A 27,769-nucleotide genomic window follows, 5' to 3' on the forward strand; every position below is an offset into this window, starting at 1 on the left:
GTGACCTCCATGGATCTTATATTATGCCCACTATTTAAAACATGAACACTGGTACCAGACATAACACTGCCATTACTCTACATTGTGCAAACTATACTTCATGCTTTATATTCCTTCAAATAGCTTTCAACATTTCAGAGTCCACATGCAGACGTTTAAGTTGATGGATGATGAGAGTGACTCTGTCCTACTTATTTTAGATTTATGTCGTGAAGACAGCACTGTTCATTAATACAATATACCAAATGTGCCCTGTGTCACTACAATTTCCACATACCAGTTAAATCTTCTGATTATTTATTTATACTATATACTTTAGAGATCTGTTTTTGCTTAGTGGCTGCAGGGGACCAGAATATACCCTCAGATAAAACTTGTTAACCTACAAACTTTACAAACAGACTTTTACATATTATGTGACCTGGATAAGCTCAAGTATATTGGTTGAACACTGGTTTTGGAGGCATTGATGCTTTGATGGTAAATGAGAAGAGTGGCTATAAAACTTTCACACATCCAAATTCCATCATCAATTGAAAATATCTGAGTGAAAATATCCACAAACCAGTACACAGACACTACCTTTGAAAGCTACATGTAACATTCTAGTGGTTATAAAGAACATGGTGTTTTTAGAAAATTAACAAAAATTATCAAACTGAATTGTCTTAAAACATTATGCATGTTAACTTTAAGCTGATATATTAATTATAAGTACACAACACTACAAATAATGTTATGTACATTACATGTACAAATAGATTCACACATTCTTCCACACTATCTTTACTTTCATTCTCACTCTATTCTCTTCACAGTCTTCTAATTTTCACATCTCCAAAACAACATCTCATTCCACTGACTGGCCATGACTTAAAAAAAAAACAAGTCAGGAAACGTACACAAAGATAAACACAGATGCACCTGACTTGTCAGATGTCTGATTGATTACAAAGAGTCAGTGTCATCTCAGTGTCATCATCAATGTTACTTCCGTCACCATGTCATCAGCAGTGTCAGTCATCACACTGAGGTCATCCATGTCATGACGTGTGTCGGTGTCATCGTCAATGTCAATGTCACAGTATCACCACTGATGTCAGTCATCACTTGGTGCCGCCTTCAATATCAATAACCATGGCATACTTACCCTTGAGCCTTTCTGTCCTTTACACCTACAGTCACCACACAGTTCATTACAGTATTGATCCTGCCAACACAGAAATTCAAATTTTGATTAATTATGAGAGGGTGGAAATAGCAGAATGAACCCATTTTGGTTTTCTTGGAAGAAAAGGATACCATAAAACCACAACTCTAATACTTAGTAATATAGTACACGTAGCTTATTTCCTATTTTAGACAGAACAAATCTCTGATGTATTTGTTTATATATATATATATATATATATATATATATATATATATATATATATATATATATATATTATATATATATATATATATATATATATATATATATATATATAATATATATATATATATTTAAAAACTATCTACTGTTGATTGACCAATCAGAGTGCTCAATTCAGGGTGTTTTATTTACTCATAAAGCCTTGGTCACCAAATTCCAGAAATAAATGACAGCGCGTAGTAAAGTACTGTCCAATCAAAAGTGAACATGTCATATTCTTTAGACATCTGGTACGTTTTAATATTCAAATTTGGTAACACAGCGGAAACCAGCTGCAACACAAATCTGCTGTGCCCTAGGGCATTTATATAATGTGCCCTAGGGCATTTATAGGATGTTCCATTACATTGGAAGGCTATTTCACAAATAAAAGTTTTAATTCATATCCTAAACATGTTACATTGACAAAGGGGACGGTTGTCGTAAACACATTGAAAACGAAATATATCAGTTAGGGGCGATAGTTTTTAAGTTGGATAAAACCCTCGTACTCTGGCTCTTCTGGTATATAAAGTCCAACCCTACGATAAAATGTCTCGGCCTGCGGCCTCGACATTTTACCGTTGGGTTGGACTTTATATACCAGAAGAGCCCTCGTACTCGGTTTTATCCTATACATATATATATATATATATATATATATATATATATATATATATATATATATATATATATATATATATATATATATATATATATATATATATAATATATATATATACATATATATATATATATATATATATATATATATGAGAAATGGTAAGGTTATACACGTTAAGTGCCATGATACAGTAGCTTTTAGTAAATTCACAAATTCGAATTCTATTTACAAAACAACACCAGTACAGATGAATATATTTGTCACTGAGAAGTAGCCATAGATAGAATTCTCTCCATAGGCAGAATACTTCAATGACTACCGGCAGAATTCAATGACTAACTAGAAATTTGACAGCTGTTGGTTCAGTCAGTGTAAAGCTTACAATGTATTGATAAATGACTTGTTGTTGTTGAAAACTAAACATTGACATGTAAGTTCTGATATACATGTGGAAGGCAGCTACCTAGTGACTGTGTCGCATATGGTGACCTGTTTATGTTTATGATGTCTATGTTTACCGTGTTGCCATCATATGAACACTCTCCCTCTCACAAGATGTTCAGTCATATTAACCAAGTCTATCAAATTGTTGACACCCTTTAATATTGAGTTTCTTAAAACTCAGCTGAACAAATTCAAGATTTCAAAGACAGATCTGCATGTTCAGTATTCAGTTTAGTTGGGTACAATCTACCTGGATTGCACCACATCTACAGTGGTATTCAAATAAAAGCAAACTGATTCATTTCATTTCAATGCAGAGTATTCTTGACTGTAGAATTTCAGATGACAGATTGACAGCATCAGAATCTGAAGTTACAGATTTTGCTTTTGATGTTATTTTTTACGACTGCATCAAAAAAACTTTATGATCCGTATCAGAATTGAAAAGCAAAGCTTGTCGAATATTCTTTTGCAGAGTTTGGATATAAAAATACAGTGGAGGTATTTATTCTTATGCAATCAGCAACAAGATGAATTATTGCATGTTATGGACAGCACTCTACAAAACCTTTCTGAAACAAACTGATTGTGACACAACAAAGGTCTGCTGGTTCAAAAAACAACAAAAAATTCTCAGCTTTACAGACCAGCTTTGGGTAAAAGTCCCACTTATACTTTAAACAGACGATATTAATTACAGGAAAACACATCGGTGTAGGTATAGCATGTATCAGTATCAATGAGTGGGCTGTACTAGTATTGTTGTCCACACTGACAAGTTCATACAATACAATGCAGCTATTGGATGCCACTTACATCTCATGGATTTGAGACCGGATATAGTTCAGTCCTTCCACTGATTCCCATATGGGTCATTCTGAAAAATCTTTGTTGCTGTAGGACACTAAAGTTCTAAAGTTATGTTTTCTCAGACCTAATTCATACTAACATAAGGTTGGCCTCTAAAGTTCACTGAGGATGGCAATGATTTCTTTACAAACTGAAATGGACTTAAGTTTCAATATTCTCGACGATTAATCACTTCAAATGTGACCTTATCTGTTCAATTTGTCTTTTAACAGAATTTAATCTCTGTAAAGGATGCATGGTAAAGGAGGTCCAGTCTAATGTTCAGTGTACAATATCAGTTGACCTACACAAGTCCTCAACGCTTAATGTGACACAGAAATCTTTCAAAATGAAAAAGAGGTTAGACAGTAGATTTGTTATGGTTGAATTGGTATTTTTGATAATTACAGCCCTGTACCATGTTAAAGTATTCCATCTGGCAATGGATGATGTTGCTCTAACATACATAACTAGTCTTGAGCCACTGTGCTGACATGTGCTACCCTATGCTGATTGATTAGAATTAAATGATAATTGAAAAAATGTCAACCTCCACGATATGAAAATGCAAAGCAGTTATCTCAATGTATAGCTTGTCAAAGTGTTGACTTTCTCAAGAGCCACTTTATTTCTCCCTATAAAACAGGAGCATTTAATGATTTGAATATCGAAAGCGAAAGCAACACTGAAATCAAAGTGCTCTCAGTGAGTCAATTAACTGTGTAACATGGACTTTGGTACTTTGATAAAAATTAGAAATTTTTGCCATAACTATTTCATTTGCTAAAAGTCTGTGAATTCGTACATACAAATACAAACGCTGTACTCTTATGGTAGGGTAAAATGCTATTAAAAAGTTGTTGCATTGCAACTTAACATTGGTACTATGGTAGTAGAGCTGGTAGAACCAGGCTCACTGGTAGCAGAAAGGTTATTACAAAATAGCGCCCTCTACAAAACATTTGCACAACAAATCTTAGCTAGAAGAAGAATGATCTACTTCATCATAATTAAATACTTAATGCTCAATAAATTCATTAAGGACGAGGAAAACAATTTTAACACCTATTTCAAAGTTTTATAAAACAAGGGATTGTCCATAGTTCTGGATAGAACAGTGGATGAAGGTACGAAGAGAACTACTATAAATACAGCAACAATCTAAAGTGTTGTCTAAGCTGAGCCAGTAAGGATGCACATAGAGTAAATGCATCATGTCATTTCATGGAAAAGGTAGATCAGATATATACGAGATACATTCCACATATACTTTGATGTGAACATGTATATTCCAGGTTAAAAGGCTATCTATGATCCTAATGGATAATTTCAGATGAAAATTCCAAGACACTTGAGTTCATAGGCTAAATACCATTAGATAATCTGAACATTCCCAGACACCAAAGAGTTATTTATTCAATTCTACCCAACTTCCTGTTCTCACAGACAGCATGTCCATGAACCTGGTAAATAAACTCTGGTTATACTCTTGGAACCTTGCGACAATTTCATTCCACTGAGGACGAGGTATCCAGGAGAGAAAAATTTGAAGATTTTGTTCCCATGGTTATTCATGTAGATACTACCAATACAAGCCATGCCAGGAACACAAAGACAATTTTATTTACTTTAATGGGTCAACTAACATTTTGTTAATGCACGTGCAAGGTGGTGACCCACTTACACATCTTGAAATGCATTCTGCCAACTATGAGAAATGACTAAGAGAAGAATACATAGTATGAAGCTTGGCCATTTGGATCTGTGCTACTTCTACCAGCGGGAAAGATGAACTTTTTACCACTCATGGTTGGAGTGGCAGCACTTCAGAAATTCTTCTCTCTGTCAAAACAATTATGGTTTATTGTTCAACCATCATCACACAATTTTGAAATTCTCATCACTGAGACTGTTAGTGACAGACAATCTGCAGACGTTATAAAACACTGAAGAGAGAGATCAAAATTGACAGATTTTAAAGCAGACAAATTAATGCACTTAAGAGAGAGGTCACAGAGATTTGTACATGAATGAAAATACCTTAGATAATTAGTTGCATTCATGGGTTAAGGGAATCTTTGAAAGTCAGGCAATGAGATTAGAACAGACCATTTGAATAACAACTTTAAGTAAGACAGCCATTTAAGTGAATTCTGGGGTGTTTTCAGAATGAAGAAACTCCTTGTAATTGTACAGAATATTTGCACATCATTAGAGGCACTGTTCTGCGATCCCTGGGATCGCCTTTGTTCTAGTCTGTAAGAAGATTATGGAGGTGTGATGGTCTTTTGTTTTCCATTGAAATTGTAATCTGATGGGTAAATTTTGTGATGAGACAATCTGGTGCCAACACAGGCCTTTAACACAAACAACAAGTCATCGTTGATGACACAGTCCCCACTTGTTAAGGGTGCTTTGATTACAGGTCCTCAGAGAGGATAGATCCTGTCCTCAGAGAGGATAGAGTCCTCTTCATTAGGTCTGTGATAAAAATACTTTTGAATAAATTCGCTTGATACATGTCTGAGTTGTAGTTCAGGACATGAAAAAATCGTAATAAAATGGCCACATGTTGGCCATATTAGATCGAATCACAAAACAAATCAATATGCATATGTATGACATAGGTCAATGTCCTTGTACCAACTTTGATTAAAATCGGTTAAAATATGCCTGAGTTACTGCTTTGTACATGAAAAAATCATAACAAAATGGCCTCACAGCAGCCATATTGGATCGTATCACAAAACAAATTAACATGCATATGTATGACATTGGTCAATCTCTTTGTACCACTTTGAATAAATTTGCTTGATACATGTCTTGAGTTAATTATGTTTCTGGACATGAAAAAACATAATAAAATGGCCACACGGCGGCCATATTGGATCGTATCACAAAACAAGTCAATATGCATATGTATGACATAGGTCGATGTCCTTGTACCAAGTTCGAATAAAATTGGTTGAGATATGCCTGAGTTATGGCTCTGTACATGAAAAAATCGTAACAAAATGGTCGCATGGCGGCCATATTGGATCGTATCACAAAACAAATTGATGTGCATAGCTATGACATTGGTCAATGTCCTTGTACCAACTTTGAATAAAATCTGTAGAAACATGCCTGAGTAATGGCTCTGTACATGAAAAAATCGTAATAAAATGGCCGCCTGGCGGCCATATTGGATCGTATCACAAAACAAATTGACGTGCATTTGTATGACATAGGTCAATGTCTTTGTACCAACTTTGAGTAAAATCGGTTGAAATATGCCTGAGTTATGGCTTTGTACATGAAAAAATCGTAACAAAATGGCCGCACAGCAGCCATATTGGATCGCATCACAAAACAAATTAACATGCATATGTATGATGGTTGATCTCTTTGTACCAACTTTGAATAAATTTGCTTGATACATGTTTGAGTTATGGTTCTGGACATGAAAAAACGTAATAAAATGACCACACGGCGGCCATATTGGATCGTATCACAAAACAAATTGATGTGCATAGCTATGACATTGGTCAATGTCCTTGTACCAACTTTGAATAAAATCTGTAGAAACATGCCTGAGTAATGGCTCTGTATATGAAAAAATCGTAATAAAATGGCCGCCTGGCAGCCATATTGGATCGTATCACAAAACAAATTGATGTGCATATGTATGACATAGGTCAATGTCCTTGTACCAATTTTGAATAAAATCAGTTGAAACATGTCTGAGTTATTGCTCTGTACATGAAAAAATCGTAACAAAATGGCCGCACGGCGGCCATATTGGATCGTATCACAAAAAGAATTGACAAGCATATGTATGACATTGGTCAATGTCCTTGTACCAACTTTGAATAAAATCAGTTGAAACATGCCTGAATTATGGCTCTGTACATGAAAAAATCGTAATAAAATGGCCGCCTGGCAGCCATATTGGATCGTATCACAAAACAAATCGATGTGCATCTGTATGACATATGAAGTAATCCTTGTACCAAGTTTGAATGAAATCGCTTCAGGCATCTCTGAGATATCTGCGTGAACGGACGGACGGACGGACGGACAGACGCACGCACACACGCACGGACATGACCAAACCTATAAGTCCCCCCGGACGGTGTCCGTGGGGACTAATAGTCGCGCCAGCGGCTTACTGACTACGCATGCGCTTATTCATAATATACTATGCGAGTAACCGGAAGTGTACCCTTCTTTCATGGGCGCCGCCATGTTTTTTTTTTTGAATACTCGTAAATAAACAAATACGAAACAAATTACTATTATATAACATGCCTTTTATAAAATATACCTCTTTTATTAGCCAGTAAATGTTATTATGCACCTTGTCGCTGATACAAAATATCGTTAATATAGATAAGGGAGAAAACTGTCGTGCATATGAACGGGGGCATACGCAAAGAATGCTGGGATTGAATTATAGAAGAGCGCCCCCTGTGTCAATAATTAGCCAGTTTTTAGACGGAACGCTATAGTTTCCGTGTAGTTTTCAGCTTGCAAGTGGAAGTTGGGCAGTGCGGTTACCATTCAATTGCAATGATAATGATTGCATAATACGTCCCTTGTTTAACGCAATAGGCTGTTATCATTGTAAAAATTGCCAATTTTTTTCCAAAATTTTTACACGCTACAGAAAATCTATACCTGCCCTGCTGCAGGGTTTGACGTCGTGTACGTACGTGAACTGCTTTCATCAGAGGGAAACTGGGCATAGTTGTCATATATATTAGTAAAAGTTTATGAAGTAACAATTACAGTTTATCATGAATCAATACAAATAACATTGCCAATCTTAACCCCTGGCGCGACACCAAGGGCTAAGCCCTATATAATATTAATCGTTGATGTGATCCAAGAACTATAACTTCATAAAACTTTCAGGCAAGAAATATCATCATCACAGCTCAATTAACATTTCATTTGTATTCATTCAACAATCTTGGGGAAAACACCACTCTTATAAATGCATGTTTTCCTGCCTTGAAACACAATGTCTGATATAATGAACACATCTGAACTTGGATTATTTATGAAGGACAGTACGATGAATACCAAAGACTTCTAAGAACTTTTCGACTATCTATTCTCCAACGATGTATTCAATATACTGGCCTAACACCACAACTTTACATATCAACAGATGGTACAGCTTTGATTTATCCATCAAATTAAAATCATTGAAGCCGAGTTCCGTAACATCCTATAGTCACAAACATGACCTTAATACCCCCTATTGAGTTGACCTTACATTAGAGGATGTCTGCCAACTTTTATTGGCAAGATTCCACTACCATTTCCTCAATAGAAAACCTGTTCACTTCTCAAACAAAAACTACTTCAAGAAGTTATCTGAATCTTATTTTACTGAATTATAACAAAAGTGTTTTCTCTGGGTCAAACCACCACCCACTTGAGTTTGAACCGTGGTATCCCATTTCAACTTTACTGAATTAATCGGTAATGAGGCGGACACTGGAGGCTACCATGGGGAGGCTAATATGACCTTACTCGCATCCATTCAAAGGACATTTTTTTTGTAGGCTTGGTTGGTTTGACGTAGCCTGTCAATGCCAATGGGAAAGGTCTTGAAAAGGAATGTCAATACTGCTGAGTCAAGGCAACATCTTTAAGAAACTGAATACCAGTGTCTGCTGGTCTCTTTGTAGTGATGCCAATATCAAAGAGTTCTAATGTAGGTTACATGTGTTTCACATCGTCTTAAGTGTCCACACCCATACAAGAAAAGAATAAAGGTACACAGTCTGAACATGACAAATACTATCCAGCTGTCACTAGCATTCAACTTTTTGTAAGTTACACACTTCATCTGTACTGTGTCCTTAAAAAACACTGCCATACAGTCTGGCCCAACATCTCAGTACATGCATATGACATCATTGTCAAACTCCTTTCTTGTAAAAATGTCCTTCAAGACAAAAAAATTATCATGGCTGAGCACACAAAGGTACATCTAGAGACCACTGAATCCTACATGTACGTCATATGAGCTTTGACATTCACCAGTTATATATCTACACTAGACATAAACACAGTGTGGGTGGCTGAAGTTGCTGAATTCCACCAATCAAAGTTCTGCCATGTCATCACTTCATCAATCCGTACAGAGAATGTGCTCACGGTTGCCTTGCATACCCCAGCCATACAACCTTATGACTGAAACAGAGTGTCACATCAAGTTCTTTTGACAACAAGCAATATCAGCTAACTATGATCTGATAGAACATTTGAGAAAAGTTTAAATTCTAGCTTTTTCAGGACATGCAAATCTTACTGTTCTTGATGGTAGATGTAATTGCAGATGCCTGGTAGTATTTATCCAATGGCTTATTATGAGATGCCATGCCTCTTGACTTGTGTAATGTCTCTGACAAACCACAAGTCACAGTTTCTTTGAGGGACCAGGATAATGCTTCACTGAATAGCAACCTTTTGAGGTCAAAAGAAAGTAAACGAGGTCGACAAGAATAGAATGGCTAAGATAAGAAAGATGTAACAGTTGAGTTGATGAAAGGCACACTTCCTTTCTATGTCAGTATTTGCCTGAAAGCAATGAATCTTTACCTGCCTTAATTTAGTCTCAGTTACCCTACTGCTCTGTGGGGCTTGGACCCTTCCAGCTGCCCCTATACAGTCTGCAGAAATGCCATTCAAAAATCTCCTATTAAAATGATGGGACATGGATAACAGCGATGTATCAATCCTGGGAGAAACTGATCTATGATGTAATTATTATATATAGCTTTAAAGTTATGTAGAAGTGACATTTAAAGTCCCTCCTTGTAATGAGTGATGGCTTTCTATGTCTCAGATCAGTTTATGGACAAATACAATGCAACTGAACCAGAATGTAAAAATCATATAGTTCACACTTATTACCAAGGTGGGACTTCGAAAGCCACTTCTACTCATACCTCACCTGATACATCTTACACATAATACAGTGTAATGTGTGTTCATAAATCATATGTATGTGATTATTTCTTGCTTTGAAATCTTTAACAAAAGTCACTGACAGACTTTGAGGAATTTGCTCAAATTTCTTGGCCACTCATTTGAGAAAATAGATAAAGTATCATAGATCTACACAGAGCATTCCCGTAAAAGTGATAACTTCATTCCCTTCCTTGACAACATCCCTATTTCACACATTTTTATCAATTGTTTATCAATTTGGTTCGCTCCTAAATAGGTTTACAGCTATGGATGCAGATGCAGAATACTATGGCTGAGTGAAGTTTACGATTACTTCTATACAACTTCTATTGCACCTGCCCTAGATTTAGTCCCTAAATCTTGTTGAATGGTGAAGTTTTGGCTTTCTACGGTGTATATGCATATCAATGACATCCAATCTGAAAAGAAAAACCCTTGAACAAAAGTGTCGGAAGACTCAACAGCGGAGATTTATGTCTTCTATAATACATTGGAATACAGGCAAAACCGTAATATCAACATAAAAGGATTTCACAGACACCCCTGGAAATGCCACCATTGTACTTTTGTAGGTTTCTCTTGAGACAGCTATGGATGTGCATAAAATCTTGGTGATTCATTACACCTGACATAGAAAGCTTACAGTGATTCCAAATGGAGGGATGTTAAAACACACTTGGGGTTACCAAAGTGACAAACACAAGGAGGTTATGATAACATGTAGTACCCCTTTCAGTATTCTATGTAACATCATACACTCATTTAAACTAGCTAGGACGAGACCAGTATAGAGACGAAACAGTTATTGTCAAGTTGACAGCAGCAACATCACTGATGTCATCGAGTCTGTACGGTGGACTGATTTTGCCACCGCTTGGAATCTAGGTCACAAAAGTGACATAATGTGGAACACTCACTGCAGCACAGACAGGCTGTAATGGTTGTGTCACTGACAAACATCAATTGAGACTAGACCCAGCCATGATGCTACAAAGCATAAATACATGCAGTACACAATCATAGGGATACTGGACTTTGATCTGGCCGACAGACTGAAACTCTTTTGTCATTTTCAAGTGTTTGTAGACAATTTCTGGGCTCACAACATATTCCTTAATTTGTTTATATTAAGCATATTTCACATTACAACCTTACACTATCACACACTACTCTACTGGAAAGATCTTTACTTATGTAGAACTTCTATTGGCCTTACAAATATTGCTGCACATCTTAGCATATATGGAAAGATGCCAAACATGTAACATTACACAAAGTGCTCAAAATCACCATAAGAACAAACTTGAATTTGGAGCAAGCAAACGAGTAATGGAAGATAATGGTTGGGATGGAAGTTCTTGAATCTGTGGCAAGATAAAAGGTTGATCATCTGGTGATTTCATTACCCTGGAGATAAGAATTTACATCAACTAGAGACAGGGGGGCAAGGCTGATGACTACCCTTGAAGAATAGATTTTACAGGAGACAGCTGGTGAAGAAATTACAGTGTAGTAAAGAATAGCACAACCAATTAAAGGAAAGCAAGCTAGGATGGTAATGACATGTCTTTGGAACTTTTGTAAAGAAAGACAATAACCAAAGTAACTGTTCATTTACATGGATTACAGGAGTTGTAAAATAGTGAATTCATTGTGACCGCTTGTATCTGAGAGATTAAACAGAGACAATATAGCTGTGGTTTCAATGATGCTGAAATGAGCAAACCTACTTTGCATACAATGAACTTGGCAAACCCTAGCTTGAGTTTCAAAAGACATCTACAATCCATTACCATAAAAATAAGATGGATGAAGATACTTTAATCAGTGGAGTCTGATTTTCTGCCAGGTTAAATGATTATCAGTGATATTGAGGTCTGATGTCAATAAGATTAGGAGAAATCACTCATGAACTGGTCTTTCAGAACTGCCACACAATCTCAACTATCTCTAGCTGTAAAGTGCATCTTACTTGAGGAGTGCTTGCCACAATGCAGAACCTGAACGTCAAATAGAAAACCCTCAATCCTATGGGATGGTACTTGTAGTTTTTGAAATTTGTCCAGAAGATGTGTTTTCAAATGGCTAACAAATGTGCGAATGGGCTGATATATGAATTTTGATTCTAACTCTGCGTGTGCATGACAGTAAATCATATTGTTAGCAGCTACATTGAAGGAAAGACGGTTCTGTCATCTCTCAGACTGGCATCCCATCTGCTATTAACATATCAATCAAAGTTTCTGAAATGAAATGAAGAGATTTTACAAAAATTAAGGTATCCTTTTATTGTCCTTGACAAGTTACAAATTTGTAGTAGTTTTATTCTTCCATTCATTGCACATCACTTATGAAAACCACAGCATACATTCCCATACAACAGACATGAATTTCACAAATTACCCACTACCACTCCTGAAAAGGACAGCATTTTATGAAGATAGTGATCACGACGGCATCATCAAAACCAATTGTTTTCTTTACAAGTTTTCGGAAGTACAAACAAAATTGAAGTATGAACATTTTTGAAGTTTGCGTTTTCCCTAAATTAGGCGGTATACAGTACCAACCTTTTCCTGTTTTTGTTTCTGGTCTCATAATGCTAAACATTCCCTCAATTTCTCAAACAAAAGCAGTAAAGTTGGAAAAAACCTTCATTGACATCTCCTTGATGGATATCTAAAATGTTAAATTTTGAGGTTTTACTTTTATTTTGTCTTGCACATTGAAATGTTTGTGTAAACAGGCATCATTTATAAATTATACAAAGAAGTCAACAACAACAGGATGTGACAAATCCTCGTACAGGAACTTTAACAAATACCCTTGTGATAACATTACAAGATGCAACACATTATTCCTGTATTTAGCTACCTAAATATCTTGATTGTTCCTCAAGAGCCTTTCAAATTTCTATGCGCAGAGTGGCAGTAGATGTACTTTGGGAACACTCTAAAACTGATGAAGTTTATTGTGCACATCTTGATGTTCACAGTTACTGTAAATATCACCGCTGATATTTTACCATAAATGTCACCAGGATGGAGTAATATGGGCATGGGTATATGATAATTTGTTATTAAAGATCAATATTAGTTCCAACAATCACACTGCTCTATTCTGAATCGATAGGTAGTGAAATTAGAATCATCAATTCTTATTTTTTCACAAAATGTAATTTTCAGATCATTTGGAGGAACTGTTCCCGAGATATTTGCTGAAATATATAATTACACATAAAGTATAAAATTTAGGGAAGCTGGGCCTCTACCAGCTTGTAGTCTTTTGGCCAGAAGTTCTTTGTTAAATTCTTTTTACACATCTGCTACCAACGAAACCTAACAACACTACAAGTTCCTGAAATTCTCTACCCTACTTTGACATGGTAGGTGATGGCGGTGGTGGTGGTGGTGGGTGGTGTTCCAATCATTTTGGATGTACAGGGATATCCACCTTGGCCCTCTCTTTCAAAATTGGTGGAGTCTGCTTGAGTATGAAACATGGTAACCATGTGTGGAGGTAGTTTGAAATGTCAACTTGTCAAAGATGCCAAGTACACATACCTGGGCAGATCGTCCATGTAGCCGACACGAACACAAAGTGTCTGTTACCGGCTACCAAAAAACTATGAGAAATAGTAAAGAATGAGCTACAAAATAACTATCAGTTTTAAGTTGCAGGTAGAATAAGTCTGTGCCTTTGTAAAAAATACTATAAAAATAGTCGAAAGTGAAGAACCAGCTGAAAGTTAGTGAGGAGACCTTGACCGCATATCATTTGCATCTCATTGTCGGCTACATGGACTGTGTGCCCATACCTGACCTACTGGCTATATAGATAAACTCTAAAGCCATCATGTGTACAAATACTTTCTCTTTTTAACCCTCTGAGTGCTGTAATTTTTTCCCCACCAAAATTTAGTCTCAAAATTTTGGCAAAAATCTGAGAAAATTGACCTCGGTTATTTTTATAAAGGGGACAAAAACAGACTTTGGTGCTTAAAGGGTTAATCACAGTATAGGATTAATTTTTAGTGTTTGGAAGGTTTACTGCTGTATATAATAGAAACTCTACTGAGTGTACATGTGTTGCTATGGTGTGTGATAACTCTGTAGTATGGTGATAGTGTGAAATCAGCAAAGGTCAAGTGTGGAATGTTTCTGATGCAAATCTTTTCCTGGCAAACTCTTTGATTTGCTTAAGGGCCAACTAAAGTTAGAGATGCTCATTATCATAGTGCAAGCATTCATATGACAGTTGGAGTTCAAAGCAGTGCCGAGAAGCTCCTGGGAACTTGAAATTTTCCAGTGCTGGCAATATAACAACCCTTATATAACTTACCATGAGTTTTGAAATGCATTGTTTTTTTTCAGTTAGATATTGGCAGGGCTACAATGAATTCAAATGAGGTCAACCATCCAGCTGGCCTGAACTTCAAATTGAGAAAGGTTCTCAGCCCATTAGGCAACAAACAAATTAAACATTTTGTAAGCATGTTTAATTTAGGAGAGTATGCATTTCATAGCGTTAAGGACATTGAAACAAAAGGATGAGGTCTTTCTTTTCAACCACTGCACTTGCCATTGAAGATTGCTATCTTGGTTAATTTACATACAATTGGTATCAAGGACCTCTGATCTAAGAAGCAGAGAAGAGACCCTGAATCTATGCCAAGTCCATGCTTTGACCTTTTGTAATCAAGATACCCACTGGCTTGCATGTTTGTTTGCCATATGTCAATACAATTTAAGTATACACATAAATATCTGTCAACAAAATTGCTTAACTACATATTGGCTGTATTTGTGTAAATTTTCATCTTTTTGACAAATTCTTTTACAGGTATTTCTATACAAAAACGTATTCTTCATTTGAAAATGCATTTACGTTGTTCTGCTCACTGAAACATATTCTAAACCATCAGAACCCTACTCACGCTGTGTGTCCACACATATATGTGCATATGCTATGGCATAATTGCTAGTATGTACCATACAGTCAAAGTATTTATTCTTGTGTCTACAAACAGGGAGGGAGTAAAGATCTGATGACTGACAATGTAGCGCGCTTTCAGTGAGCAGGAAAACATGAATAGTTGCTCATTAACCTATTTTGCATCTCATTATGAGCGCCAGGCTTCCATGAGAGATATATATATAAACATTAGAGTTGACACTACAATTAACTTAAAAACATACTGTGGATGTTAGAGTATAAAATTTTGTTGATGCCACTGTGATAAAATCAGTCCGACTTCAAAACAGAACTCATCATATTTAGAGTGAGTGATTCATTTCTAAATCAGGCACCAGGGCTGACAAAGCCGTACCATTAAATGGTGTTCAAAAGCAATTTTTTGAACAGATTGCTTATCTCAGGGAGAGGAGATTTTTTCTTTTGTTCCACTTTTGCTTTTTGAAACTTGAGCTTGCAGGCTGGCGGAAGGATTCTGTTTCAGAGCTTTTGCCGACAATACTGGAAAAAGATGGTTTTACAATGTTTATCAAAATGTACTGCAAGAACTGTTTTAACACATGCAAAATTAGTAACAGTTATGCAATTTGTACAACGTCAAAAATAAACATTGCCCTTCAAGTAGAAGGTAGAAATGTTGTTGTGATTTAGCTTGTATAGTGGTACTACCGCAAATTTGTTAAGTTAATACCTATTTGCATATGCTCACAGTAACATTCTTGTAATTTATTAACATAAACACATATGCCCAACAGATTTACTGTGAAATGTCAATATGTCTGGACTGGGTTGTAAAGATCACAAATACTTGTTGGTAAATATACACCTTCCAAACTGTTTGCAATTCACTTTTGTAACTACACAAGGCAGATGTGGAAAGAAAAAGTTCATTTGAATAGTATTCTTTTGTTGCTCAATTTTGTGCAAAACTGATTTAAAGTAGACAAACAGACAATATTTGAAGATATTTGGAAGGTTATTCTTACATCCATATTAACCACAGTGTGGCTAATAATTTGCATACTGAAGTACTGTAAATCACTTGAAGTAGCTTCATGTTTTCTAGCATTTTCAGATTTTTCTTGCAATTGGCGGGTTTTTAATTTAGATAAAAAGAAATCCTATCAATGGTAAACATAATAAAAAGTTTAAATTTCTGGCATCTTAAATCAGCAAATCAACAGACTTAGCTAATTCTCTGAAAAAAGATGCTGGCGAAAAAGACATGTTTTGCAGCATTCTCATAATTTTTAGCTTTTCTAAAGTTAATCGTTTTCAAAGTCTTTGCTATGATCACTTTGTTAAATATCAAATTTGAGTAAATAGTAGCTTATACGATATTGCTTTCAGTATCTGTGCAAAATTTAGACCAAAAGTGACCATTTTAAGTCTTGCTGAAGTAACAATGTTAACTGAATCATACAAAAAGTATATACATATCACTGCCTTTTAGCCTCACTTTTCAATAATGCTGATCAGTATACTTTGTGTTTGCACCATGTTTTGATCATGTACATGTAAATACATGTACTTCATCACAGAGTATTAAATGTGAAAATAAAATGAAAGGCAAATTGGAAATTTTGGACAGATAGTTACCAAAACCATTGCTGATATCAGCTACATGTAAATCAGGACATCATTACTTATTCATGAATACTTAATATTGAGAGTTGTATGGAAGCCACTCACAGTACCAATAGTAGTGAAGTGTTTTCGCTGCTACAGTGTGCAACTAATGAACTTTTGTTAACAGATTGAAACAGGAGGTCACATTGCTATGCAAAGCATATAAAGTGTAGCTTTGAATAGATGCATGTACTGGCTGTCAATAAACCAGCTTGATTTCCTTTGCAATTGTCTGCTTGAATCTGAGATGTAATTGCTTCACAAACTGCCTCTCTTTGACTTCTATGCATTCAGTTAAATTTCTATGTACTTTACGATTTGGTCATACAAAAGACGCAGTTGAACTTGGATTTTCCATTAAGCATGATGAGTTTGTCACCAGGATACCAATGTCATTGTGGTTCAAAAGGTGACAATCTTGAAAACTTATTGCCTGTTTTCACCCTTTCACCACCATAGTTTGGCCTAAACCAATTGTTATCAATGATGCTGACATGTGGACCTGATGTTTACAGGAAATTGGGGTAAGATAGTTAACATACATGTGTGAGCATCAAATGGGCATACATGTACATGTACATGTCAGTGAAAGGCCATGGAACTCAGAGTTATCACTCTATTATTTTCAAAGGTTTGAGGCTGTGGTGGCTGATAGCAAATGTGGATTTCTCTGGCACAGGTAGACTCATCAATGATAATCAAAGCAGCAGTAACTGAATGTCTATTTTCAGGAATATTAGCAAAATTTGGAGTCTTCATGGACTGGCAATAAAACAGAGATTACTGGAAGAGCTGTGTTTCCACCATCAGAATTTCAAATGATGAACTATGGCAACGTATCAAATGGCAGTAAATAATGACACACATTGTCTACACATCTTATTTGCAAGTTACAGAAAACACATGGAAACAGGAACAATGGTCAAAATTAACACACATTTAACTGCTTCATGCCTTCTGTGATACAAAGTTCATTAGGCAATTTACTGACAGTAATTACCAAGTCTATTTTCTTCTCAAGTTCAGCAGTCCTTTGTTAAAGTCATGAGTATTCTTCAAACTAACATACTCATTGAATTTAAATGGGCTGTTTGAAGATAATCTGGTGACCAGTTTAAGAACATGTATATGAAATGACAAGATCAATGCATTGTCCACCATACTGTTATGTAAATTGCCAGACAAGTCCCTGAAATCTTCACAGCAATTCTTACTTTAAGATGAATGACTGAATTCTTCTAAAATCCAAATAGTAGATAGTTTCACAATAGCTCATTTACCTCACAAATCCGTAGACATGATCTGTAGCTGCATGATATTTTTAAATTGCAAAACGTTGGATTAAGTTCAATTATTGTTCAGTATCTGGCAGAATTTGCAGAAAAAGAACAATGTTTTGCTTACAGAGTCTATACTGCAGGGACTAGTAGTCCCCCATATAGATGGAAGCATTTTGCAAATGTATGCCAAGAGGATTAGTCTTCAGTCCTTCTCCGACAAAGTGACATAACAGTATGCCTGAGGGCAGAAAGAAATCCAGGGTTGCAACAAGAGAATGATTCAACTTTATAGCATGGATTACACCTGACATACAACAATGTATGTCTACAGCACAGCAACTACTATACATTACTAATGTATGTGTTCATGTATATTGGATGTCTACTTGACAATTCTTGCATTTTGCAACAATTGGTAATAGCATAGTGCTTTGCAGTGTTTTGCAATACATCCATTTCCCACTGATCCCACAATGCATTGCTGTGGCTGTATCAAACACTGTATGTACACACCAGAACAACAAAAATATACCCATTTTGTGTTGTACAACTGATTATTATACAAAAATGACACAAATTTGCAATGCCAAAAAATGTCATGTGTAGTTATATCCGCCAGTATGAAAATATAAAGTCAGAGTATAACTTTCCATTGTGTTCTTTGAGTAATTTTCCCTGCTTATACCCTACACCAAAGAGTTCTATGAGTAGCACATTGCATCATGGAACTGGTACAAAAACTACTGAATTTATAGAAGGGACAATTTAATCATCTCTTACGGTTAATATTTACAATTTCACATATGCACCTTGGTAATAATGACATCACAGTATGACTGCAAGAATACCCTTTCTTCAGCATTGTGAAAATTTTCATTCAGCAAGCCTGGATGTTGAAAGGCTATTTCACTCTTCTTGCTAGAAACTACTTGTACAATAATACTGGTACACAGATATATTGTCAAGTATAGTGTCACTACATGAAGTTGTCAGTACCCATTTTAGTTTTACCTTTTCGACAAAACAATCCAATTTGAACAGATTAATGCATCAGATTGCACAATATGGTGGTGCTCAATAATTGGTTTTTCTACACTGGAATTTGATAAGAGCTCTTACAGTAATAAGATAGAATTTTGGATTGAAATCTGGTAGATAGGAATCTTGTTTGTCTTAACAGTTGTATGTCAATGGTCCTCTCCATATTTATACTGCATATCCTACCCATTGCAATGGACCAGTCTCAATCCATCCTCTTTGATGAACTCATAGTAGTCAACTAAACCTACTACAGAGCATTATTATTTGTGTAAAAATTAAAGTCGGCTCTAAATTTAATGCTGTTAATATTAACCCAGCTAAACATATAAACTCAATAAACACAAAACGATAAAAAGTCCTCAAAATTCTACTACCAGTAACATCTCTGAAATGTAAGCTATTACTATGAATGCTCTACTTTCATCACATGTAACACAAGATTTGGAACAGAAACTTGACTATGTCTTGGTGTTTTTGTTCTGAATTACAGTGAGTAATGGTACACACGATTCTTCAGTTACCTAAATATCTCTTGAAATATACGATGATAATACAATGCAAATACAAATTCATATAGATATGAAAATCAAGGTTACTGTCATGACAAATGCAAAGCCAGTGATATCAAATGTAAGAATAAGTTGGGCAATATTAAAATGTATTTTTAAAATTGCAAGACACAACATGGTATTTCAAATTTGAGCAACATTTGACGCTTTAATCTGTGAATACTTCAATTCACAGGCAGCAAATATATGTTAATACAATGAAGAAATTAAAAATATGCAGAAAGGCACACTCAATTGATTCAATGAACAGTATAATTACTAAAAAGAACCATCATCTTAATGATTAGTGCACTTAGATAATTAAAAGACTTATGAAATGTATCGCTAGACATCAAAATGTTATATCAGCAAAAACTATAAACAGCCTAATTTATCAAATGCACAAACAAGTGAGAATTTCTATAGTAGCTGTGTACACACAGTAGTGACATTTCCTGTGGCTGTCTATTGACCTATGGCAGTACTCCAGTCAGCAGGATATATGTGCTACCTAACAACACTCATCAAGTGGTTTCCTGTTGGTAGCAAACAAGACATTGATGTGTCCTGCTACGACAAAGAGAAGACAGTATACAGTCGGCTAGTCAGTCCTAGTCTGATCAACACTCCTTGCTCTTTTCTCTGTGTCTCAACTACTTCCTCACATAAAAACTTTAATTTCAACAACTTTATCCCCAATGACAGGTCACTGACCCAGCAAAAGATAAACTGGTACCTCTACAAAGTAAACACTCGGCACTGGAAAATGTGTTCTGCAGGTGTAGTGATACATATATAGTGAGTGGGGTTGGCTAATTTCAAGAACTTTACTTGGAAAGAATGTTTAAATGGTTCATATTGCGGTAAGAAAGAGTTTGGGTTTCTTTGTTTCCTATTGTTTGTTTCTTACCCCTTACCTCCAGACTGCACGTAATTTTTCAGAGAGCAATATCCAATGGAATGGCTTGGTGCATGAACCATTTTATATACATCTTATTATGTCAGGTAATTTGTTTGATGTTAACATTTAAAACACACAGACAGTTAAAAGTGCGTCATTCATCAGCTGCAGGGATTGTCTGACCCACCACAGCAAGGTCAAAAGATTGCAACCAATGTCTGCGGCACTCACTTTCCCAATTGAGAGCTGGTATAGCATTGGTAAGCATTCCTGGAAAATTAAACTGACAGGAATGCTTCTGAACAGTGACCATTAACCTGTTCACCCTAGATTCCCTGTAAATATCAGATCCACAATTACTATTGATAATGATACATCTAGCTTTGGGCCAAACCATGGTGGTGAACAAACCATGAACAAATTAACTCTTTCCTTCCCCCTCTACTGTCTATGCTTCAAGTCTGACATTGGTCATTTTTAGCAAAACACAAATTGTCTCTAACAAAGCACTTTCTATGTTACAAATTGTAGAAAATACTATACAGTATAGTCATTACAAACTCTTGATTCCTGATTAATATTTTAATTTAATTAGCTTGTAACAATCCTTGGGAAAAAGTTTGCAATTTGTATGCTATATACCTAATAAGCTGAAATAAACACAAATCAGTTCAAAATGTAAATATACATGTACACATTGCTGCTACCTTGAATAACTAGAAAATACATGTAGTTGTAAGAATAACTTCCTTTGGATTAAAATATTCTGACCCCTCTTGATGCTTCTATTTACAAAAACTTTGAAAATAATCAACCAGATAAACTGATAACAAGGTTTATGAGAAGTGTCAATATTTTAAGCTAAGTTCATCAGTAGAGTAAACCATTTGTCTATGGGGTGAATCAGGTATATTAGGTGTGATGGTACTGTTTTCTCACCATTGCATATGCCAATATGTTGAGTGACTTTGTCCAAAGTTCAATGCAGGAAAACAACTTGTCAAGCTTTGCCGCAATTCCCAAAATCCCTCGTAAAACTTTTTAGTCCACTATATATTGACCAGGGTTTTATTTCAAAGAAAGTTTGACTCAAAGACTGCAAGTATACTGTTATAAGTTTAAAGTGTCACCATCCAAGCTGACTTGGTAAACTGTTAAGTTTCGTATCCAACACTGATTTCTGCAGGTTTCTTGCCAATGAAAACTCCATTTTCTAAGATCATGACAGAATCCAGTCGAGCCTTTAGCATAAAACCATGGCATTGTTAATTATAAAGATAAGATAACATATCAACTCTTGCTTTAACGTTCTACAGTGTAGTTAGGGAAAGTCTTCAATACCTGCCCTCCAGTGCCAGAGAGACTCTCTAGTCAGAGACATTCTCTTGTCAGAGATTCTCTCCAGGTGTTTTTTTTTCAGGTCTACAGCAAAAAACAGGATGGTTTGGACAGTCTCAATATACATTACGTTTACGTTTTTGTACGTCTCACACAAGTTTGTAGATACATTGTAGATAAAAAGAACCGACTCATTTGAGTGAAATACTAATCATGTAACTCTCCACTCCACTGTTTATCTTTGTGTGTCTAGACAGATTGGCATCAGTACATATACATTGTATTATGGTTTGTTTAGCCAGAGTGCAGTCCTAATTAACTTCGTCTCTACTATCAACTCGATAACTAATTTAGCTATTCCCTTGTGTGTTCTATCCAGACACTCAAATGAGTCAGTTCTTTTTTATCTAAATGTTATCTACAAAACTTGTGTGCCACATACAAAAAAGTAAACGTAACGTATATGAGACTGTTCAACCATCCTGTTTTTTTGGTCTAATATCAATTGGTTAAGGAAGTCACACTAATATCTGTAGATTACAAACACTATTGCTTTGAATGGATTATAGCCATAAATCTAACAGTGTGACCGGACCAAGAAAGTTAAATACTTAACATTCATTGGACTCAAACTGTATACAACACAGTAAGATTTCTGCATTTCAAACCCACTGAATGATGCCCTGACCTTAGACAGTTACAAGAGAAAAGAATGTGGTAAACACATTTTGGTAGCAATGTTTCAAAACATGCTACTTGTAAGAACCTTTGAATATGGCAACACCTAACAGACCATATCAGTGGCAGACTTTAACAGCGATGTATAAATAATTGTCAGAACAAAATGCAGCATATATGTACCTTGTCTACAATATTGCTTAGGAATCTAATCTTGCATTTGTGTAGCTGTAATAACGTCATTTCCCTGACATATTTCTTGCAGATATTTTACTCTAGCACATGTCATATTTGAAAGATAATTCACTATCATTTATCAGTGTCCTGTGAGTGTGGTGGGGATCACAAATGGCAGTAAAACAGGTCAAGAGTCAAGTACACCTGATTCAAAGTCAACTGACCTGTTTTTACAGTGATACAATCTGCCTTTAGCACACAATCTTGTAGGACAGCAAATCTTATGTCAACATCTAAACTTTTGATATCTTTTCAAAAATCTCTATCATTTTGTATCTCGGTCAGACCAGTGTGACAGGGCGTTGTCAAGTAAAAAGACCAGATAGAATGAGACATGCCAAGACAGATCAAGGACAGCCCAAATAAATTTGACTTTGACTTGGATGTATTATAACCTTGGTATTTCACTGCTGAGAGAAAAACTTGAATTCATGCCATGCATATGTATTTCAAGATCATCTAGTAAAATCTGAACAAGGTAATAACTTAGTAAATTTGAAAGTTATTCAAAATAAAACATTTTTGAAGAAAAAATGATCAGGAAAATAAGAATGCATACTTCTTTGAAAAATTTACAGGGGTTAAGTGTGTACCAAATAATGAAGTGACTGGACCAGAGGTTTAAAAGATGTCACTTATGACTACAAATACATAGGAATGAAGCAGACATAATCTCCTATTCTCCTATATGATAATTTAACATCATTACCTGCAGAGCTAAATAAATAACCCTGCCATAAAATCTCCAGTACATCAAGCGTTATGCAACCCTTGGCCTATATTGAAGAAATACCACAGCAACCATTTCACAAAACTTGAGCCACTAAAAGCTGATCAATGGTACATGCAACTTTATTTAATATATCAGAGAATCTAAAATTCTGATTTCCTACAATTCAAGAAAGCAAAAAAATGGGTGAACTAATGTTAGAATAAGTCATTAGTTGTGTTTATGAGACTGATGGAACCAGTATTTGATATCCAAAGGTCCTGTGATAACGCATGAAGTCAAGCAATCAGTTAGTCTTTATCACAGTTATACTGTGGGATTTAATGGTCTACAACACCATCTGGTAAGATTCAAGCCACCCAGCAAAACCAAAGGAAAAGTGGTGTCTTGCTCAAGCTTACATTTGTTCACTCTTACACCACAGTACCTTCTCTGATTGGGCAAGTGTTCAAAAAAACAAGAGCTCATTGGTGCGATTGTGGCATAGTGTATTAAAAATTCATGATTGTTCCCAGTGAGTCATATTTGTGGCGGTCAGCTATATGCTAAACATGTCTATAAACTCTAGAGCACTTCCTTTGGAATGGTGACTGTATTTACCATCTGTCTGGAATTTTATTATCAAGACTAAACTGCCAATGTGCTACTTCAGCTTTGTGTATGATATGCAAAACAGTCTTGTCTTGAAAGAGTCCAACCATTTTAGAAGTACCAGTATATCTCAAATTTTAAAGGGACTATTGGAAGTGTATTTTCAGTACTTCTTGATGAGATTCTTTGGAGAATTCTAAATAACAAGACTGAAAGGAAGACAAGTTTAACAACACCCATGAAAGGTAGAATGACTGATCATTATTCAGCTATCCCAGACATATCCCCATTCCTGTTAAACCAGTTCCTGCTGACATAAATAGAACCACTGGAATCACCTTTACTTACACAACTCTCTTCTGAGTGAATTTACCATACACTTTCAGTGATATAGTTACACATACGTTCAACATCCAGAATTTTGTTATCATGAATATGCTAGACAGAGTGCAAAAATCATAGCGATCAAACTGTACATATGTAGAGTGAACAATGCATGGGTACCTGATAGAGTACTGTGAAAGTCAAAAACGACAGAATAAAACCAGTTTAATTATACTTGTAAATACTTGAGCTATTCATAGTAATTCTCTAGTCTGTAAACAGCACCTGGGATCACAGTTGTAGATGTTGAGGGAATCATAGGGATTCTGGTCAAATCATGACATCAAAGCAGATATTAAAGGAGAAGAATGATATTAACATCATCCCTTGCATCAGACCATTGATTTTAAGAAGTGACCTAACTGCCTATATTGCTCCGCTGTGATATTTAAGATATTTAAGATAATAAGTGTGGTTGGTTTGTTATACTGATGAATGTCTGAAACAAATTTCTGAATATGCTGTAGATTTGTTTTTGTAGATAGAAAAGTCCAACCTGTAATCCTTAGCACATCAGTGTTGGCTGTGACTGCTGGCCTGATCAGCAGTTTTTGAGAATTGAATCTAATCAGCAGTTTTTGAGACTCAATCATATTGCAGACAGATAAACAGACAGAAGACAGACAACATGTGCTCTGGCTCCCTAAACACAGGTTCTATTCTGACAAAAGCATCACAGTAAAATCTGTTACACTGAAAATAAGTGCTTAAGGATTTTGCATGTAATTACTAAGATCATCAATGAGACACATCATGGTACAATAAATTACCCACAATTCTGTTTGATTTGTATCAATGGCATTAGTTTTTTTGTAACTTTTTCAATTCTGCATAAAAGCAATAATGTGAAGTCTCAAGAGGATTGATTGATTAATTATATTTGTTAAAGTGCGCTGAGATATTTCAGCATATAAAGTTCAAAAATCCATTAAATAACCATAAAAGTCACATTCTGCAGGTACAAATGCCATACTTTTGGGAAGAAAGTTATGACAAACTGAAGGGGTCATTCTCTGAGAAAAGTCAGCATGTAAATTTCTTTTGTCTTTTCTATTTGGAAAAAATCAATATCCTTTTGTTCCATAAAACAGGTGCAACAAGTCTCCCTGCTTTCCATCACATTATTCTGTATGGGCTAAGACATAACATGTGGAAAATTATACAGAAATGCTTTCTCCTCTCTCAATCAAGCATACTTCTCTAAATGATTTAAAATGGTAATTAAGACAAATGGTGTCCTTACAAGTACATTTTCAGAATTTTTACAACTAGTCCAGGAATTTGTCTACACATGGGAGACATGGTAGACCACGGAAGAATCTAGAATGGTACAAATCATGGTGAATTATGGAAATCTCTAGTACTGTGTGCTTGAGTATGTAGTAAGTCTCTTGAACTTGCAGGTGCCAAGTGTATAGAAAACAGCTGCTTACTGTGGAACCTGGATCCTTTCCTACATTTGCAAATTACAATTAAGATTGTTTACGGTAATTAACAATACACTGTTAATTACACAACCAATCTTCGCTCTTATCCAGTATGCAGACTGAATTACCAACAGTATGCAGACTGAATTACCAACAGTATGCAGACTGAATTACCAACAGGCCTGCACACAATCATCATTGACAAGTCTGAAGCACATCAACCGTATGTCATTTAAAACTTGTGTAAAATAGATTACAATAATCAAATACTATGAAACAAACACAAAAGTTTCCAAAACTGTCAAAGATTCTATTATGCACTTATTCAATTGATGAGAATGGTAATCTGACGATGCCAGTGGTAATCTGAATATTATATAATATGGTGAAGAATCTGGTATTTAGGAAACCATGGTAGCTCCATGAGGAAACACAGTGACCAAGACACAAATGTTGCTCACAGAGATCAATTACTATTGTTTGCTGTGATAGAGTTAGACTTCTTAAGAGGTGAAAGAAATGCGAAGGACAAATTCCTAATTGCTAAGCTAGATTGTTATTGCTTGCTGATGAGAAACTTTTATCTAGATGTCAACTTGTCCGCACATGCACTTCTTGCCATCGAAGTTTCCACTGAAACCATCAGCAGTTGCTAAGAGTTCATGCGTAATTACAGATTCTGAAGATTTATCAGAAATCATCATCCCATCTACCAATACTCTTCTAACATTTGACAACACTGATTGTATCAAAGGAAGGTCATCATAATTTGGTAATACTTGCTGTATTTCACACAGCTACTCATATCAGAAGGAAAGTTTACTTTTTTCAAACTTTAGCTAATCCAAGTATATCTCAGCTTCTTTTCTGACAGGGGTGACAATTGCCAAAATTACAAAATATCCTTTTTTCAACTTATGTTATGACTTATCTTTCAAATATTTACTTAGACAGAAAATGGACTTTTATGTAACAGGGGATGTCAGAAACATGGTCATAATTTGTGCAAAGACTATTAGTGCAGAGTTATCAAAGTTGCTCCACACAAAACTGCTGATATAGAGAGATAGTTAAAGAATCTAAGCCAGCGAATGCAATTTCTGGGGCACACAGTCCATGTGGCCGACAATGAATGCAAATGATATGCGGTTAGGTCTCCTCGACTACTTTCAGCTGGTTGCTCCTTTCCTACTATTTTTTATAGTATTTTATACAAAGGCACAGACTTATTCTACCTTCAACTTAAAACTGACAGTGATTTTGTAGCTCATTCCTTTACTATTTTTCATAGTTTTTGGTAGCCGGTAATAGACACTTCGTGTTCGTGTCGGCTACATGGACGATCTGCCAATTTCTGATAAGCAATACTGGCTACAGAATGCTCAGGACATGATGACAGAAAGCTGTACTGTACATTAAACAGAATTGCCAAATTTGATGCATATAGCAAGCAATACAATGTATAGGATATACAGCAATTACTGAAGACATTTATGTATAATGGTGTAGCATGTACTGGGTGGATGAAGATTCATTATTATCCAATGAAGTTCAAAGTCTTGGTCAGATTTCTGATATAATTATATAGAATCTGAAAGTGGTAGTGTTTGATACATTTGTGTCGTTCAGACTGACCATGTTACGTTGGTCTAGCACCTGGTGCTGGCCTAGGCCGATGTAAAATAACCAATGTGGATACGCTGCGTCGGC

General features: G+C 35.6%; 1 protein-coding gene across 2 annotated transcripts in view; it reads right to left on the reverse strand.

The window, feature by feature from the left end:
• LOC139118390 (collagen alpha-2(IV) chain-like) overlaps window positions 1-27,769 on the reverse strand; it is a 105,402-nt gene that overhangs the window by 71,374 nt on the left and 6,259 nt on the right. For both annotated transcript variants that reach the window (XM_070681686.1, XM_070681688.1), the window contains exon 3: window positions 1,151-1,210. In XM_070681686.1, the coding sequence (XP_070537787.1) occupies window positions 1,151-1,210 (60 nt within the window). The remainder of the gene's footprint in view (window positions 1-1,150; window positions 1,211-27,769) is intronic.

Source organism: Ptychodera flava, chromosome 19 (genome assembly GCF_041260155.1).
Source record: "Ptychodera flava strain L36383 chromosome 19, AS_Pfla_20210202, whole genome shotgun sequence".
Taxonomy (NCBI): Eukaryota; Metazoa; Hemichordata; class Enteropneusta; family Ptychoderidae; genus Ptychodera; species Ptychodera flava.